This window comes from Lucilia cuprina, chromosome 4 (assembly GCF_022045245.1).
Source record: "Lucilia cuprina isolate Lc7/37 chromosome 4, ASM2204524v1, whole genome shotgun sequence".
NCBI lineage: Eukaryota > Metazoa > Arthropoda > Insecta > Diptera > Calliphoridae > Lucilia > Lucilia cuprina.
In genome coordinates this window covers 23791597-23810346 of record NC_060952.1, presented here as the reverse complement: position 1 = coordinate 23810346, position 18750 = coordinate 23791597, and the positions used below count along the sequence as shown (strand labels likewise).

At 34.1% G+C, this 18750-nt stretch overlaps 4 protein-coding genes across 5 annotated transcripts in view; all 4 read left to right on the top strand.

Moving 5' to 3' along the window:
* Nucleotides 1-12493, top strand: part of LOC111690408 (serine-rich adhesin for platelets-like) — a 98792-nt gene extending 86299 nt beyond the window's left edge. Inside the window, exons 4-5 of the mRNA XM_046950668.1 lie at nucleotides 1392-11620; nucleotides 11688-12493. Coding sequence (XP_046806624.1) covers nucleotides 1392-11620; nucleotides 11688-11975 — 10517 coding nt within the window. The 3' untranslated portion in view covers nucleotides 11976-12493. The remainder of the gene's footprint in view (nucleotides 1-1391; nucleotides 11621-11687) is intronic.
* A 941-nt stretch (nucleotides 12494-13434) lies between these two features.
* On the top strand, nucleotides 13435-15237 carry LOC111690409 (single-strand selective monofunctional uracil DNA glycosylase). Of its 2 annotated transcripts, none has more exons than XM_023452883.2 (2): nucleotides 13435-13854; nucleotides 14384-15237. In XM_023452883.2, exons 1-2 carry the CDS (start codon nucleotides 13528-13530, stop codon nucleotides 14906-14908), a joined length of 852 nt encoding a protein of 283 aa, XP_023308651.2. In that variant the 5' UTR covers nucleotides 13435-13527; the 3' UTR covers nucleotides 14909-15237. The 2 variants fall into 2 exon arrangements, with proteins under 2 accessions (XP_023308651.2, XP_046806625.1); XM_046950669.1 differs by lacking the exon at nucleotides 13435-13854 and adding an exon at nucleotides 13904-14276.
* Nucleotides 15238-15719: 482 nt separating this feature from the next.
* LOC111690402 (baculoviral IAP repeat-containing protein 5) lies at nucleotides 15720-16600 on the top strand. Its single transcript, XM_023452874.2, has 2 exons — nucleotides 15720-16259; nucleotides 16323-16600. Exons 1-2 carry the CDS (start codon nucleotides 15951-15953, stop codon nucleotides 16449-16451), a joined length of 438 nt encoding a protein of 145 aa, XP_023308642.1. The 5' UTR covers nucleotides 15720-15950; the 3' UTR covers nucleotides 16452-16600.
* A 1134-nt stretch (nucleotides 16601-17734) lies between these two features.
* LOC111690403 (tRNA-specific adenosine deaminase 2) lies at nucleotides 17735-18636 on the top strand. The gene has a single exon (XM_023452875.2). It carries the CDS (start codon nucleotides 17799-17801, stop codon nucleotides 18282-18284), a length of 486 nt encoding a protein of 161 aa, XP_023308643.2. The 5' UTR covers nucleotides 17735-17798; the 3' UTR covers nucleotides 18285-18636.
* The last annotated feature ends 114 nt before the right edge of the window (nucleotides 18637-18750 follow it).

The window sequence follows — 18750 nt, the reverse complement described above, 5'->3', positions numbered from 1 at the left end:
ATCCTTAAGTTATTTCAATACAAATATTACAAAACTTTAACTTTTTACCATGTATTACGGTTAAAAATCAACAAATTCTCTTACAAATGGACGAATTCAAACTTACCGTTAAAGGACTATAAAATTTAATGTATCGCAATATATGTATACCATGTAAAACACATGGTTGGCGATATGGAAATTAAATGAATGTATGTGTATATATAAAAAAAAGTTATTTTGGCTTTGTTTTACATAACCGAAAATAACGAAAAATAACCTTCCGAAAAAATAAACCTATGATTATCCAACATTGAGCCTACTTGGGTATAAGAGTATGTATATTTTTGCATATATCTACATACATATATATTTTTTATGCAACTGACACTTGTTTTAAATCCCTACAAAAACATAAATTATTTTCGCTATAAAAATGTATTTGTAAACGTTTTATTGCTCTTTTTCCTTTTGTTTTGGTGGTGGTGAGAAGAAAGTGAAGCCAAAAACTGATTTTCTTGTAGCCAAAGAGGCAACAAAAATGTTTACTCAAATCCATATTCATACATATAAATATATATTTTTTTTACAATTTTATGTTATCTTGTAATTTATCAAATAAAATTACATTTTTATTTAATAGCTATTAAATTAAATGTGATCCTTTTTTTCATATAAATACAAGTAAGTACGACAAACCAACTGTTTGTAATAGAGAAAAACATTTATATTTATAAATGTATGTTGAGGATTGTACTACTAAATAATTGTTAACGGAAGGAAATTGATATAAATTGAGTTAGTACCTAATAGGCAAAAGGTCTGCATTGTAGGGTCTGTCTACAAATAAATTCTCCCCAGCAGCAATCATAATTACAGGAAGCCTATAATATTATAGTCATACTTAGTAGTAAATTTGAATTTTATTGAATTATATAAAATATACAGGAAAAGAAAATATGTACATCAATCGTCTTAGATTTGTGCCACGAGTTATGGTTAGTTGAAAGTATAATTTAATTGTAAATTGTTTTAGAAAAATGTTACATTTTTAAATTGTTTTTATAATTTAAAAACTATAAAACTTTAAATTTACTTTATTTGAAAATATTTTAAATTATTTCAAATAAAAATTAGAAGAGAATCTAATCAACTAACACGATTTAAATAACAGCTTATTTGTTCTTAAACTTTTCGACTTATATCTTAACTAAAATTCTATTATTTGTTATCTTATTTCCGTTATGTTCTTTTAAAAACGAGAAATAGAAACAGAAAAATTTAAATCTCCTGATACAGGAACCAAAAGAGTTTTTTTTTACAACGTTACATTTAACATCCTGTTATATCTAACAAGATAGAAAACATTTAACTTCATTTACAAGCAATCGTTTATTTTTCTATCATTTCAGGTATAGAAGTATCGCCGACATTACTACAGCATTACAATGACAATGAAAATTCCATCTACCATGACGAGAAAAGCGATGTCAGCAACAGCAGACCAACTAGCACAAGCAATATTGAAATGCCAGAAGTATTCACCTGTCCTGCGGAAGGTTTATATGCACACAATTATGAATGTCAATTGTACTATCGTTGTGAGGCTCAAACAAATGGCTACATTAAAGCATATTTGTTAAACTGCAAAAAAGGTACAATATTTTCACGTGATTTGAAATTGTGTATGCCAGCCATGTTGGCCAATCGCGAGGAATGTCAACAATATATTAATGAAATTGATACATTGGCAAGTGATGATGATGTTGTTGTTGGAGCAGGCATTGGGTCCGGGGCGGCAGTAAGCGACAAGAGACAAGGAGTTTATTTTGGGGGTTATAGTGGTGATGTTATTAATAGTTCAATTGATGATGATGATAGCGATAGTATTGATAGTCGTTTGATGCATGTTCTCAATGCAGGCAGAGTTAAGGGAGGCATTGCAAATAATGGCAATGCTATGGATGGAGCATACAATCATTGGCAAAATTATGGCCTCACAGGATTAAGTGGTGTTTCGGTAATTTCCTTTTCAACTTCATCAGCACGCTCTGCTGGCATGAGCAGCGGTGGCAGTACAGATAATGACCAAGGGCCACCATGCGAAGATGATGGATTTATGAGCGATCCAGATGATTGCACTGTATTTTATCGTTGTATTTCGAATGGTCGTACATTTAATAAAATTGGCTTCCGGTGTTCAGATGGTACAGCATGGGATGAATCATTGCAATCATGTAATCACTTGTTAAATGTACGTGATAATGGTGGATGTCAAGGTAAACAAGGCATACAAATGGATGAGTATAACAATGAGCAGACATCAACGCAGTCATCACATACAAGCTACCAAAATAGTACATCATCCACAATGTCTTCATCAACATCATCATCTAGTTCACAACAAAGCTCTAGTAGTTCATCAAGTTCATCTAGCTCCGCTTCATCATCTTCTCAACAATCTAGTGGCACAGAAAGTTCTTCGTCATCTTCAAGTAGCCAACAGTCATCCAGTTCATCATCTAGCCATGAAAGTTCCACACAAAGCTCAACTAATCTTACAACATCGAATGAAAATAACAGCTCGAATTCTCAGAATTCTAGCAGCAACCAAAATTCAAATTCTCAGAATTCCTCTCAGAACACTAACCAAAATTCGAATAACAGTCAACAGAATTCAAATTCCAACAACAATGAAAGTTCTAATGCCCAAAACTCTTCAAATAACAACAACCAACAAAATTCCAATTCGAATGTACAAAACTCAAATAACAACCAACAACAAAACGGCAATCAAAGTTCTAATTCTCAAAACTCATCAAATAATAGCCATCAACAAAACTCCAATTTACAAAGTTCAAATAACAATCAACAGTCTTCCAACTCTCAAAATACAAATAATCAAGGATCTAATCAAAGTTCAAGTCAAAATAATAACAATCAACAAAGTTCTTCAAATTCTAATGCGAACAATAATCAAGAAAATTCTTCTAATTCACAATCTCAAAGTAACAGCAATAATAACAATCAACAACAAAGTTCAACCAACTCGAATAGTACTTCCGATGGACCCTCTACCACTGAATGCGTAGATGAAAATACTTATATACCCGATAAAAACGATTGTGCTAAATTCTATCGTTGCCGAGATAACGGAAACGGTGGTTTAGAAATAGTACCGTTTACTTGTGGTCCTGGTACAGTTTGGAATCAAGATGACAAAGTATGTGATCTACCTACAGATTCGCAACGCGAAAAATGTAAACTGCAAGGTACAGGAACATCTAGTTCATCAAATAATCAATCAGGATCTTCAAATAATCAGTCGGGATCATCATCGAATAACAACAATCAATCTGAATCAGCATCAAATAATAACAATGAAGCTGGTTCATCTACCAGTGAATCTAATAATCAGTCTGGATCATCATCGTCGAACAGTAACAATCAATCTGTTTCAACGGCAAACAGTAACAACCAGTCTAGTTCTTCTAACAATCAATCTAGTTCATCAAATCAAACTGGATCAAATAACAATAATGAATCAAGTTCATCTAATAATCAGTCTGGATCATCATCAAATAACAACAACCAATCTCAGTCTTCCGGTAATCAACAATCAAATAATCACCAAAGTTCGAGTGGAGAACAAGAGCAGAATAAACCACAAAAACCTTCCAATCCTGATGGCAGGTGTCAACATTCTGAAACATACCTTCAAGATAAATACGATTGTGCCCGATTCTATCGTTGCGTAGATAATGGAAATGGTGGTTTCGATACAATATCTTTTGATTGTGCACCTGGTACTGTTTGGGATCCAGACTCAAAAGGTTGTAATCATCCAACAGATGTTCAAAAAGAACAATGTAAAATTATGGCAAGCAATGGAAGTTCATCACCTGGTTCGAGCTCGCAGAACCAACAGTCGTCCACCTCATCAAACAATGAAAATAATCAAGGATCAAATCAATCTTCATCATCAAATCAGCAGGGATCTAATCAATCAACATCAAGCTCTGGTTCCTCCTCATCGAACAATAATAACCAATCATCTTCGAATAATCAAGGATCCAGCTCTTCAAATAATAATCAAAATGGTTCCTCGTCATCAAGTTCCCAAACAACTGAAACATCATCTTCGTCGAATAACCAAAATCACGGATCCAACAATCAAAGTTCTAGTTCTTCTTCATCGAACAATAATAATCAAAGCAGTTCTTCTAATCAATCATCATCAAGTTCACAATCGGGATCCTCTTCATCGAGCAACGAAAATCAGGAATCCAACAATCAGAGTTCTGGCTCTTCATCAAATAACAATAACCAATCATCGTCTAGCTCACAATCAGGAACACAGCATGGTTCTACTTCAACTACAGAATCAAATCAATCATCATCTTCATCAAATAACCAAAACCAAGGATCCAACAATCAAAGTTCTGGCTCTTCATCAAATAACAACAATCAACAACAATCATCTAGTGCACAATCTGGATCAAATCAATCATCGTCTTCATCTAACAACCAAAATCAAGGATCCAACAATCAAAGTTCTAGTTCATCTAATCAAACATCGTCGAGCTCACAATCCGGATCCCAACAAGGTTCAACCACAACTTCAGAATCAAATCAGTCATCTTCGTCATCGAGCAGTAACAATCAAAGCAACACATCCAATCAATCATCCTCTTCATCGAGCAATCAGGGATCATCTAACTCCTCTTCATCACAATCTACCAATAATAATCAAACTACAACAACTCAAAAACCATTTAAACCAGCAACACATTGCGAAAGCGAAGAAACATTTTTGGAAGACAAAGAAGATTGTAATAAATTTTATAGATGTATTGATGATGGTAAAGGTGGTTATAACAAAGTATCATTTAAGTGTCCACCAGATACTGTATGGAATCCCCCAGCTAATAGTTGTGACCACCCTGCACAAGTACAAAACTTAAATTGTAAAATGGTAGCAAGTAGCGGACAAAATTCAACTAGTAGCAATAATCAAGGATCTTCCTCATCCGGTAATGAATCATCTAGCACAAGTTCGACTACAGGAACATCTGGTTCATCCTCTACAGAAGAAAACAATAATAATCAATCAACACAAACTGGTTCTTCATCCTCTTCAAATAATCAATCATCAGGATCAAGTGGATCTCAGTCTTCTAGTAGTAATCAATCAACACAAACTGGTTCTTCATCCTCTTCAAATAATCAATCATCAGGATCAAGTGGATCTCAGTCTTCTAATAGTAGTAGTAGTAATAATAGCCAAGGATCAAGCAGTTCATCTTCTAATAATCAATCTTCCGGTTCAAGTTCCTCGGCTAGTTCTTCCACCTCGGAACAAAACAATAACAATCAGTCTTCGTCACAGTCTGGTTCCTCATCTTCATCAAATAATCAATCCAATACAGAAGGATCACAAACGGGATCATCAAGTTCATCAATAACACAAGGATCTATCTCTAACCAGTCTACAACTCAAGGTTCAGCCTCAAATTCAACAGAAACCAGTTCATCCTCTCAATCAGGATCATCATCGTCTCAATCTGGGTCATCATCTCAATCTGGATCGTCTTCGTCACAATCTGGATCATCAGGATCCTCTCAGTCTGGCTCAGCATCTCAATCTGGATCATCATCTCAATCTGGATCATCATCTCAATCTGGATCATCATCTCAATCGGGCTCATCAGCTCAACAGCAAAATCCCGTTGGTATTTGTAAAAACAACAATCAATATCTGGAAGATTCGAAAGATTGTTCAAAATTCTACCGTTGTGTAAAAAACAGCAAAGGAGGATATGATAAAGTAGTATTTACTTGTGGGCCCGGCACCATATGGGATAGTCAAATTGAAGGATGTAATCATGCTTGGGCAGTTAAAAACAAAAAGTGTGGCACTGGAACCGATTCCGGTTCTGGTACCGGAACTCAATCAGAAACACAACAAACAACTACACAGCGTCCACAAAGTAGTACACCTACAACTAGTAAACCATCAGACCAAAAACCTACTTCCAGCTTGACAACACAAAAACCTGTCACAAAACCAACATCTACACAAAAGCCTCCAGTTGGAGCAGTAACATCTACTACTCCTCCGCCACATGGTATTTGTAAAACAGAGGGATTTACAGGAGATCCAAATGATTGTTCTCGTTTTTATCGCTGTGTAGACAATGGAAATGGAAAATTTTCGCAGTATTCTTTCAGATGTGGCAAAGGTACTGTTTGGGACAGTGAATTGCAGACATGTAACCATGATTTAAATAAGTGTAATGTAAATACTGGCAGTGAAGGAACTTCGACTCAAAAACCACAACAAGTAACAACTTCAGGGCCGGGTTATTTGCCACCTTCTCAGAAACCCCAAACCACTACATCAACCACCGCCAAACCTGGATATCAGCCAACTACACAAAGGCCACAAGAAACAACTACGAAACCGGCATATCTACCAACAACACAAACTCCACAAGAGACAACAACAGGAAAGCCTGGATATGAACCAACAACTTCAGAAACAACCACAACAAAACCAGGATATCAACCTACTACACAATTCCCTCAAACTACAACCAGTAAATACCCCGAAATTACAACCTCCGGAAAAGATCCAGAAACTACCAGCCAACCTATTACTACTACAGTAAAACCTAATCCAAATGAACCAATATCATCTAATGACAAGTGTTCCAAAGAAGGTTTCTTTGGTGACAGCGAAGACTGTCAAAAGTTCTACAGATGTATTGATAACGGCAAGGGAAATTTTGAAAAGCATTCATTCAAATGTGGAAATGACACAGTATGGGATGCAGAAATTGAAAGTTGTAATCATCCCGCTAATGTTGCTAATTCAAGATGTAGAATTGAAACTACTGCTGGTATACCAACTACTACCGACACTTATTACACCACTACTACTAAATATGAGTCCACAACTGTAATTGGAAAACCTACATCCACAGAATCTATGCCAACTGGCGACTTGACTACAACTATGCAACCATCTACCACCACACCCATACCAAATTTACCACCCGGTACAAAATGTGAAGGTGAGGGCTTTATGGCTGATCCTGACAGCTGTCGAAAATTCTATCGTTGTATTCCAACGAAAGAAGGCTATGAACGTCATGAGTTTAATTGTGCTAAAAACACGGCATGGAATGAAGAGAAACAAACGTGTGATCATCGCGATAATGTAGAACGTTGTCAAGGACAAACAGAGGAGCCAGAGCCGGAAACAACTACTATGGAATATCAGAGTACAACGACAACAGAAAAGTATTCATCTACCACAATGATTTCGACTACTGAAACTTTTGAGAAACCAACAACGATGAATCCAACCACTACATCCACAACATCTACAATATATCCCACTTCCACAGTGATCAGCGAATCTACTACAACTGCATCCACACCTATAGATTTTTCCACTACTATGCAACCTTCTTCTACAACACCTGTACCAAACTTACCACCAGGTAATAAATGTGAAGGGGAAGGTTTCATGGCTGATCCCGATAATTGTCGCAAATTTTATCGTTGTGAAAAAAATAGCAACGGTTATTCTAAACACGAATTTATGTGTGCCAAAGGAACAGGTTGGAATGAAGAAAAGCAAACATGTGATCATAGAGACAACATCAATCGTTGTCAGGGACAAACGGAACAACCAGATCCTGAAACAACTACAATGGAATATACTACTTACAAACCAACAACAAGTGGAAGTACTACAAATGGTTATGATAAACCCTCAACTACAACATCTTCCATTGAAACAACAACAATGGAAGCTCCAAAACCAACAACCACAGAACCCACAACAACTACAGGTTATGATAAACCCTCAACAACCACAATGGCAGCTCAGAAACCAACAACCACTGAGCCCACAACAACTGCAGGATATGAAAAACCTACAACTACAACAACAACTTCCTATGAAACAACAACGATTTCTCAAAAACCAACAACCAATGAGCCCGACACTTCTACTATCGATTATACTACCACCATGCAACCGACCTCAACAACACCGATACCTAATCTACCTCCAGGAAAGAAATGTAATGGTGAAGGTTTTATGGCGGACCCTGACAACTGCCGCAAATTCTACCGCTGTGAAAAAACTGATAATAGTTACTCAAAGCATGAATTTATGTGTGCCAAAGGTACAGGTTGGAATGAGGAAAAACAAACATGTGATCACAGAGACAATATTGAACGTTGTCAGGGCCAAACGGAGGAACCAGAACCTGAAACAACAACCATGGAATATACCACCATCAGCTCCACAACAAGTATAGCAACTGAAACTACTACAGCCCATAACGAAAACCCTCCTACGACAACAATTGGGTACGAAAAGCCCACAGCTACAACTCCTTTATATGAATCAACAACCGTAACAACTCAATCTCCCTCAACTACCACAAAACCCACAAAACCTAGTAGCACTGAACCAAGTACTACTCCTACAGATAACACAACTACCTTTAAACCCAGTACCAATGAATCAAGTACTACTTCTACAGAATATACCACCACTATGCAACCAACTTCAACTACTCTTGTTCCAAATTTACCAGAAGGCAAGAAGTGTAGCGGAGAAGGTTTTATGGCTGATCCCGATAATTGTCGCAAATTTTATAGGTGTGAGAAGAATGGCAACGGATATTCCAAATATGAATTTATGTGCGCTAAAGGAACCGGCTGGAATGAAGATAAACAAACATGTGACCATAGAGACAATATCGAGCGCTGTCAAGGACAAACGGAACAACCAGATCCGGAAACAACTACGGTAGAGAATACCACTTACAGGCCAACTACTAGCATAGTAAGTGAGACTACTACAGCTGAATACGAAAAGCCCACAACAACGATTGGATATGAAAAACCTACAACTACTACAGTTTCATATGAAACAACAACAATGGAAAATCAAAAGCCTACCACAACAACTCAAATTACTTCAGCTGCCACCCAGTCTACCACTACTGAACCAAGTACTACCACATACTATACCACAACTATGCAGCCAACATCAACTACTCCAGTACCCAATTTACCTCCTGGAAGGATCTGCAATGGAGAAGGCTTTATGGCAGATCCAGATAATTGTCGTAAATTCTATCGCTGCGAGAGGAACGGAAATGGTTACTCAAAACATGAATTCATGTGTGCTAAAAATACCGGTTGGAATGAAGAAAAGCAGACTTGTGATCACAGAGATAATATTGAACGTTGTCAAGGACAAACCGAAGAACCTGAACCGGAAACCACAACAATAGAATATACTACAGCTAGTTCTACAACGAGTGAAACAACAACTGCTGGATTTGAGAAACCAACAACTACTACGGAATATTTAAAGCCTACAACTACTGCCATTGAGACAACAACAATATCTACACAAAAGCCAACGACCCAATATCCAACAACTATTCTACAGTCAACTACAACAGAATCCAGCACTACTACAGATTATACTACCACTATGCAGCCGACTTCAACCACACCTATTCCAAACTTACCACCAGGAAAGAATTGTAATGGAGAAGGTTTTATGGCTGATCCCGATAATTGTCGCAAATTTTATCGCTGTGAGAAGAGTGGTAATGGATACTCCAAATACGAGTTTATATGCGCTAAAGGTACTGGCTGGAACGAAGAAAAGCAGACGTGCGACCACAGAGACAATATCATACGTTGCCAGGGACAAACTGAAGAACCCGATGTGGAAACTACAACAATGGAATATACAACAACTTCATCGCCAGGTCATACCACTACTGAATATGATAAGCCTACAACATCTCCTCAGACAACTATCATGTCAACAATAACGCCCACGACTACTACACAAACTCCTACCACGACCATGCCTATTACAAAACCTACAACTGAACCTACGACTAGTTCAACTGATTTCCCAACGTCCACTACGGATTATACTACAACAATGCAGCCAACCACAACCACGCCAGTTCCCAATCTTCCGGCTGGTAAAAAATGTTCAGGTGAAGGATTTATGGCCGATCCCGATAATTGTCGTAAATTCTACAGATGTATAATGAATGGAAACAAATTAGAACAACATGAATTTATGTGTGGCAAGGGAACAGGTTGGAATGAAGACAAGCAAACATGTGATCATGCAGCCAATGTACAGCGTTGTGATGGTCAAATAGAGACGACCACAACTGAATATGTAACAACCACATATAAGCCAACTGATTCGACCACTTCAATTCCTGAGGAAACCACCTCTATTACAATGACGAAACCTACTACCACCGAACAACCAACAGATAAACCAGGTTATGTACCAAGTACGACAGACTCTTCCGCAACGACAGAACGCCCTACTTTCACTACTTCACCCACAACCACCGAAACCCCTAATACTTCCACGACATCTCCTACAACTACAGAAACCTCTTCTATCTATCCGACGACTGTTCAATCCACTGATAAGCCTGGTTATATACCTACCACTACTGAAACATCCTCAATATCGACCACCACAGAAGAGTATGAAAGTACTACCATTGAACCCATAAATCATACGTGCACCAGTGAAGGTTTCTTCCCAGACCCCGATGATTGCAATCGTTATTATCGCTGCGTAGATGGTGATAAAAATGATAATTACCAGGTATATAGTTTCCGTTGTCCTAAAGGTACTGTTTGGGATACTTCGCTAGAGACTTGTAACTATGCCGATAAAGTATCGGGCAATTGTTCATCAGGTGCTACAACAACTGAAAATCCATCAACAACAGAGGTTGGTTCAACAAACAAACCTGAGTCAACAACAACTGAAAGTATCAATGATACTACCACTACAGGAAAACCTGAATCTACAACAACGGACAGTTCAAAGGATACTACAACAACTGAAAATCCTAAAGAAACTACAACTATGGGAAAACCGGAATCTACAACAACGGAAAGTTCGAAGGAAACTACAACTACCAGAAAACCTGAAACTACAACAACTGAAAATCCTAAAGAAACCACAACTGTTGGAAAACCAGAACCTATAACAACGGAAAGTTCCAATGATACTACAACTACCGAAAGACCTGAAACTACAACAACTGAAAGTCCTAAGGAAACCACAACTATGGGAAAACCTGAAACAACTACTACGGAAAACCCCAAAGACACCACAACCACAGGAAAACCAGAACAGACTACAACGGAATATCCTAAGGATACGACTACAACTACTCAACCTATAGAAAGTTCCACAACGAATTCAGAAACAGCTACACCAACGGCACCAATTACTGGTGAATCAACAATACAACCAGAAACTACCGGCAATACTACTGCACCCTGTCCACCAACCAGTGAAGGTCAAAATCTTTTCATATGCCCGACAGGCTTTAGACGTCATCCTAAACATTGCAATATGTTCTACCAATGTACTGAAAAAGCCGATAGTTATGACCAAAGTATAGTTGTATTTAAGTGTCCAAATGGCACTGTATACCACGAAAACCTTAACAGATGTGATGCACCAAATTCTGGCGATGATTGTGAGCTAAAGTCTAGAACACAAACTGTACTTTTTGAAGAGGAGTACAAACATAGTCATGCGGTAAGTGAAAGTTATTTTTTTTCTATATTAATTCATGATAAGTTTCATTTGTTTGTCATTTATTTAGATTCAAATCCGTTCAACTGCTCCCCTGTGTCCCAATGAGGGACACTTTGCCCTAAATAGTGATGAGTGTGCTCAGCTATTTGTCAAATGTCAGTTTTCAGCACAAACTCAACGCTTAGAAGGACAAATATTTAGATGTCCAAAAGGATTTACCTATTGGTCAGTAAGTCGGCGTTGCGAGCGTGCACAAAAATTGCAAAATTGTGCAACAAGCAAATATGATGTCTCAGCTTCGATACCAGTAGAATGGTCAAATATTGGCAATAGACGCAGAAATCTCAAGATTTAAATTAATTTAATGTCACCATAAAAGCTCTCTTCCCCTATTAACTACGTACATTTAATTAGACTTTAAGTTAGTATTATTAAATACTAGATTTGTTTGTTGTGCCTGCAACATATGGAACTGATTTTCTTTAGGTTTTAGTCAATTTCCCCTACTCTTGCAGACATAACAAATGATGAACTAAAGCAATATTTATTTTAGTTTTTAAAACGGAAATGTATTTTTATTTTAAGACAAAGAAACGATTGGGTACTGGTGTTGGTTTACTATTTTTTTTTAGGGAAAAGAGGAAAATGGTCAAATATGTATATTAAGTTAATTTAAGTTAATAACAATATAATAATTCCATAAATTGCCAATTTTTGTTCATTTAAGTTATAATCATTTCACTGTCATAGTTTAATTTTAAAAAGATATTTAACTGCTAAATATTGAATTAAATTATTTTTAATAAATTTATAATGAAATGCCATAAAAATTATGTAGATTTTAAGTAAACGAATAAAAATAAGAACATTTTGTATTAAATAAAAAAAATAAAAGAGTTTTTATTGGATATACATATGAATGTGATGAACTAACTTTAAATAAATTTAAATGAATTAGAACAAGTAATATTTCTATATATACCCTTCACCAAGTATGTTTTAAAAAAACAGTTTTTATTTATTTTGTATCTCAGCACACATGTCACACATAACTTACACACAAACAAATATAAACTGTAGCAGAAAAAAATATTAACCGTTGTACTGTAATACCACCGTTACACTGTATTACCACCCTATTACCAACATATTACTGCTTTATCACCTTGCTTTTGTTATACCCACTTACCTTCGTGAGAACAGAAAAGCATCCAAACATACAAAAAAATACACAGCTAAATAAAACCAAATACATCTCCACACGCACATGTACATCTTTATCCAATTCACAGTGTTGTTGTTGCTTTTTTAACAAAGCATGAAAAAAATTTGGCTTTTTTGGTGAAATTTTCAGAGGTTGTCTCGGATTTTTGCGCATATCTCCCTTATTTATAGACCTATTTTTCTGATTTTAAATAGCGATCTTCTCGAAAGCATGTCTAACTGATATCTGGGGACCTCTAAAAACTGATTTCAACAGACAGACGGAAATGGCTTAATCGACTCCGCTATCTATAAGGATGAATATGAATGGAAATTAATTTCTCAGTGCTTGAAAATCCTGATTTCAGTACAATTTATTAACAAAAGTTTCTTATAGCTAATTTTCTTTTTGTTTGAACTAAAAAATTCAGTTTGAAATAAAATAAATAAATTAAAATATGTTTTTATTTCATTTTAATTAAAATTTAATAGTTATACGAATCATAAAAATCCGTTAAAATTTTTTTGAATTTTGCATAAGCAACACACCCTGTTAACGGCGAATCGTACATGTGCTACTAATTCTCTGTGAATGCCACAAACCAGCTGATTCTTAAAATCCAACACAAAAACAATAATAAACAAAGTTTTCAAAACAAAGCGGATTTTTTTAAATAATTCATTTAATAAATTGAAATAAAATAATGCTAAAGAAAAAAATAGCCAGAAAGGCAACTAACAAACAGGTTGCCAATGAAGAGACTTTACCAGATCCCAACAATAATAACAAATTGATTAAAACTTCTAATTTTTTTAACACACCTTTGTGGCAAAAAGTCTACAATTTAGAATGTGAACTAAATGAAAATCTGTGCCATTACCAAACTGGAAACGAAATAACACATATTTACAATCCCATTGAGTATGCTGCCCAACTTCACTGTGAATACCTAAGACATTATTTGAAAGGCACGAAGATTTTATTGTTTATTGGTATGAATCCAGGACACGATGGTATGGGACAGACGGGGGTGAGTAATAAACTAGTGTACATACACACCAGACATTTAGTTAAGTAACATCACATTTATCTTTATAATGTTAAAAATTAATGAAAAAGCTTTTGAAATTAGAGTTTTACAAATTTAAAATTTTTAAGATTTGTAAACTTTTATAATTTTATAAAAAGTAAGCTATAACAATAAATTATTTCGGAATGTTTGCAAATACTAATGTAGCTCCAGATTTTTGGAGACAATTTTACAATTTAGAGCTTCAATTAAATGAAAAACTAAGAAATATCATAACAAATCCAGAAATCACTTATATTTACAATCCAATTGAATATGCTAACGATATTCATTGTGCATTTTTAAAAAAATACCTTAATGGAGTTAAAAATGTAATATTCATTGGTATGAATCCAGGGCCTAATGGTATGATGCAAACTGGTGTAAGTAGTCAGAGAAAGTTAAAAATGATTTGCGTAGTGTTTTAGTTGCATTTTTTTATTTTTATATATTTGATCTACTGCTAAAATAACATTTTAATATCTTCCAGATACCCTTCGGCAACATTACTACCGTTAGAGATATAATGGGACTAACTGGCACTGTTAACCAACCGCCAGCGATTCATCCTAAGAGGCCTGTTAAAGGTTTAGCAAGTACACGCGAAGAACCAAGTGGTAAACGGTTATGGACATTATTTAAAGAACTATCAAACGGATCTCTCGATACTTTCTTTAAACAATGTTTTGTTCATAATTTTTGCCCGCTAGTCTTTTTCAATAGCAATGGCAATAATATTACTCCTAGTGAATTAAAAGGACCTTATAAGCAACAAATTCGCAATGAATGTTTACGTACTACCGAACAAGTATTACAATTAATACAACCAAAAATTATTGTAGCCATTGGGAATTATGTATATGATACTCTGAAAGCATCAGAATATTGCAAAAGTAAACATCTATTACGTCTAGCTCATCCCAGTCCAAGATCACTTAATAATAATAATTGGCCAGAGAAAGCTGAGAAATTTTTGGCCGAAGAGGATTTATTGAAGTATTTGAGAAACGAATAAATCACAAATTGAAGAGCATTTACTAAAAGTATCTCAGAAGTGCATCATAAATTTAAGCAACTTATAGTTTATAAGTTTTTTAGGCAATTTGTTATGCATATAAATAAGCTGGACTTATTATATTTTATTTTTTTAATTTCATTTCATAAAAAAAGAAACTGAAAATAAATAACTATAATCCAGTATAATCTATAATCCAGACAAAAAAAGTATAAATAATTAGTCGGGCATATCCGACAATAGGAAACCCTACACCAGTCAGTATGTTAAAAATATGGATTATTTTTAAATAATAAAGTATTTAATTTATTTTAAACTTAATTCCGAAATACATTTACTTTTTGTTAACAAAATAACAAAATGTTTATACATTTGGTAGAGAAATTTACGTCAATTTGAAAATTATTTACATATGTAGAATTTAATCATTTTATTAGTGATTATAAATGAATTTTGACCTTCAAGACCCTAATTATAAAAAATAGTTTAAAATTCTATAAAATTAAGTTTTGCTGATCCTTGTTGACAAAATAGAAGATTTAACGTGATTATGATCTCAAAAGCCCTATTCGGGGGGTACGATATCAACCATTTTTAATAGCATTATTATGATTTCAAAGAAACAATAAAATCTAGCAACATGTCATCATATGTATAATAAATAACTTATATTCATAATATAATACAAATTTGTAAATTCTCTCATAATAAAATTTTCGTTATTGTAACATTTTATATTAGAACTAAAAATTATTAAATATTCTTAGCATTCTTCTTTTTAAATACCGGGCCTAAGTCTTAAATAAATTAAAGTTGTAAAAAACGTTTATCGCCAAAAATTATTTATATATGAAGCATCCTGTTATTATAGATTGACACTTCATAATGTTGCCAACTTTCATGTAAATGACATTTTAATACAAACAAAAATAAATTCAAACGCCCAACGCAATAACAACACTGACCGCGAAAGTGACGCTTGAGAAAAATTACCAAAAAAAAATTTATTTTAGATAATAATACAAAATTTAATATAAAAAATATGTCAGAAAATATTTCAGCTAAATTTAATAATTTCCAAGAAGTGTTTCTAATGGAAAAACATCGTATTGATAGTTTTAAAACTTGGCCCTACGACGAAAATTCATCGTGCAGTATTACAAAAATGGCTGAAGCTGGTTTCTACTGGACGGGTAATAAAAATAATGAAGAAGACGATGCTGCAACATGTTTTGTTTGTTGCAAACAATTACATGGCTGGGATCCAACTGATGATCCATGGAAGGAACACATGAAGCATGCTCCTCAATGCCAGTTTGTTAAATATGGTCGCAAAGAAAATGAATTGACGGTAGGTAGTTAAATTTGATGTTTTATATTATGTGTTATAATTTTAAATGTTAATTTTAAAAAGGTGGAAGAATTTCTTAACATAACCTCGGCTGTGCTACGTAAGAAATTAACAAAATCCCTGAATGCAGTAAAAACACGATTTAGCCTTTTGGCATCAACGGAATTGGAGAAATATTTAGCAGAAAAATAATTTGAAATGATTAGCGATTAGTAGTAATTTTTATTTTAAGTTTAGCATTTAAATAACATTTCTATATTGTTTTTTTAATAAAATATATAAGAAAAAAGTATTTTAGCCGTTGTGCTGTTCCTGAGTGCGATGCTGTTTTACTGTCTTTGCAAATGTTTTTTGAGTTTTATTAAAATCTGTGTTTGGAATTTGAATTTTTTTATATAGGTGCTTAAACAATCATGCTCCAATCGTATTAGAACGTTAAAAAAATGAACTACTTTTAAATAGCGCAAACGCATTTAAGACAATGTTGAGGCCTTTACAAAAAAAATTTTTTTGTTTATTTTGAAATTCTAATGTATTATTTTTTAATCAAAATATAAATTTTGTATCATACATGTATGTAAGTAAATTACGAAAAGGGTAACAAAACCACGATTTTGATTTCTTTACGTAGTAAGTCGGTCTAATATACATATGTACATATCGCTTATTTCAGATTTTTTCTGTAAAAGTCAGGTCGAGTAAAAACCAGATATGTTTTTTGTTATATAAAGCGTTCCGGAACGGATTTTTATTATACAATCACGTTTGTTTGATTAGTTAACATTTAATAGATTACAAAAATTGGGCATAATATGGAAGTCAGCTGCCGACTCATATGAGTTTAGTTATATAAAGTTTTTATGACATTATTTAAATAAAATAATAGTTGTTTACAAAATGCTTGGTATTCTCAGTTTGTTTTATATAAATAATTTCAAAAAATAACGAAGTTTTTCTTTGTTTTAACGGAAATTTTTAAAAATAAAAATGTAAACAACAACAAACTCTGACATCGGTGCTAGGATTCTACAGTTGAAACGAAAAGTCGACTTTCCGACCTTTTTCATTTTGTTAAACGTTGATTTTTCAACTTCTCGATTTTTTGCATTTTATGTAAAGTCGATTTTTCGACTTTTTTCTTTTAAATAAAAGTCGACTTTTCGACCATTAGTATTTTATAAATAGTCGACTTTATTTTTCGACTTTTTCTGGCATTTTGAATTTTTTCGACTAATCGACTTTTTTCGACATTTAGACTTTTCGACTTTTATTAACAAAGTCAACTTTTTTCACAGACCATAGTTGTGTTATCGACTTTTTTTTAACAAAATAGTCGGCTTCGATTTTTCGACTTTTTTCCACAAAAAGTCGATTGTTCTATTATTCGGAAGTCGAAACCCTAATCAGTACGTACAAGTCAAGGGAAGAAAAGAATAATCAGCTGATTAAATAACACCACCTTATCTAAATTCGCCTTGAATTGTATCATGTTTTGGAGTGTTTACAAAGATTTTCAACAAATAAATAGTTACCGAGAAAATGGCACTAGATGATTTTATGGAGGATGCATTTGCAGAAGCTCGTCTTGCGCTGTCCGCCGGTGAGGTACCCGTTGGTTGTGTTTTCATTTACAATGGTACAATAATAGCACGCGGTGGTAATCAAGTTAATGCCACAAAAAACGCTACACGTCATGCTGAATTCATCTGCATCGATCAGGTTCTGAAATATTGCTCAACAAATAATTTAGATTATTCCAATGTTTTCCCACATATTTCTGTAGTTGTAACAGTGGAGCCATGTATAATGTGCTCCGCTGCTTTGCATGATCTAAAAGTGAAGGAAATTATTTATGGTTGTTCTAACGATCGTTTTGGCGGCAAGACAGTGGTTGACGTGAAACAAGTGATGGGTTATTGTTTGAATATAAAGGGTGGCTTGAGAGCAGACGAGGCTATGGAATTGCTTAAAGATTTTTATAAAGGTGAAAATCCATCGGCACCGTTGGCGAAAAGTAAACGATGATTTAGTTATGCATATGTACATAGATGTTTAATTTAATTTAAAACTCGTTTAGAGACATATAATATATTTGTGTTAACAAATTGTACCTATTGAAACAAAGCTAAAGACAGCAATTTATATAAAAAAAACCAGTCACTACACTACAATGATCTAGGATGGTAAAGCAGTGTTTCGTATCCTAATGGCTTTATCAGGATCAAAAGGAAATAACAATAAAAGTAATTTCAAAAAAAATCAAATATGTAATTTCATTTATTAAATAACTTTTTTAATATTTACGAAGAAAACTAAAAAATAATTATTTTGGAGATTTCTTAAATGTCTAATAAAGGTTAATTTTTTTCTTACCTTATATGTTGTAAATTTCATTAACTCTTGATGAAATGTAAACGAACGTTTACTTCAATTAAATATTTTTTATTTACGCCAAAAAATATATTTTTTTATTTTTTAATATTTTCTTTAT

Bases quoted from the DNA above. Each gene is read 5' to 3' on its own strand.
- LOC111690403 (XM_023452875.2), top strand. From the start codon at position 17,799: ATGGCACTAGATGATTTTATGGAGGATGCATTTGCAGAAGCTCGTCTT.
- LOC111690409 (XM_023452883.2), top strand. From the start codon at position 13,528: ATGCTAAAGAAAAAAATAGCCAGAAAGGCAACTAACAAACAGGTTGCC. The intron at 13,855-14,383 runs GTGAGTAATAAA...AATATCTTCCAG, and splicing joins ATGGTATGGGACAGACGGGG to ATACCCTTCGGCAACATTAC.
- LOC111690402 (XM_023452874.2), top strand. From the start codon at position 15,951: ATGTCAGAAAATATTTCAGCTAAATTTAATAATTTCCAAGAAGTGTTT. The intron at 16,260-16,322 runs GTAGGTAGTTAA...AATTTTAAAAAG, and splicing joins GCAAAGAAAATGAATTGACG to GTGGAAGAATTTCTTAACAT.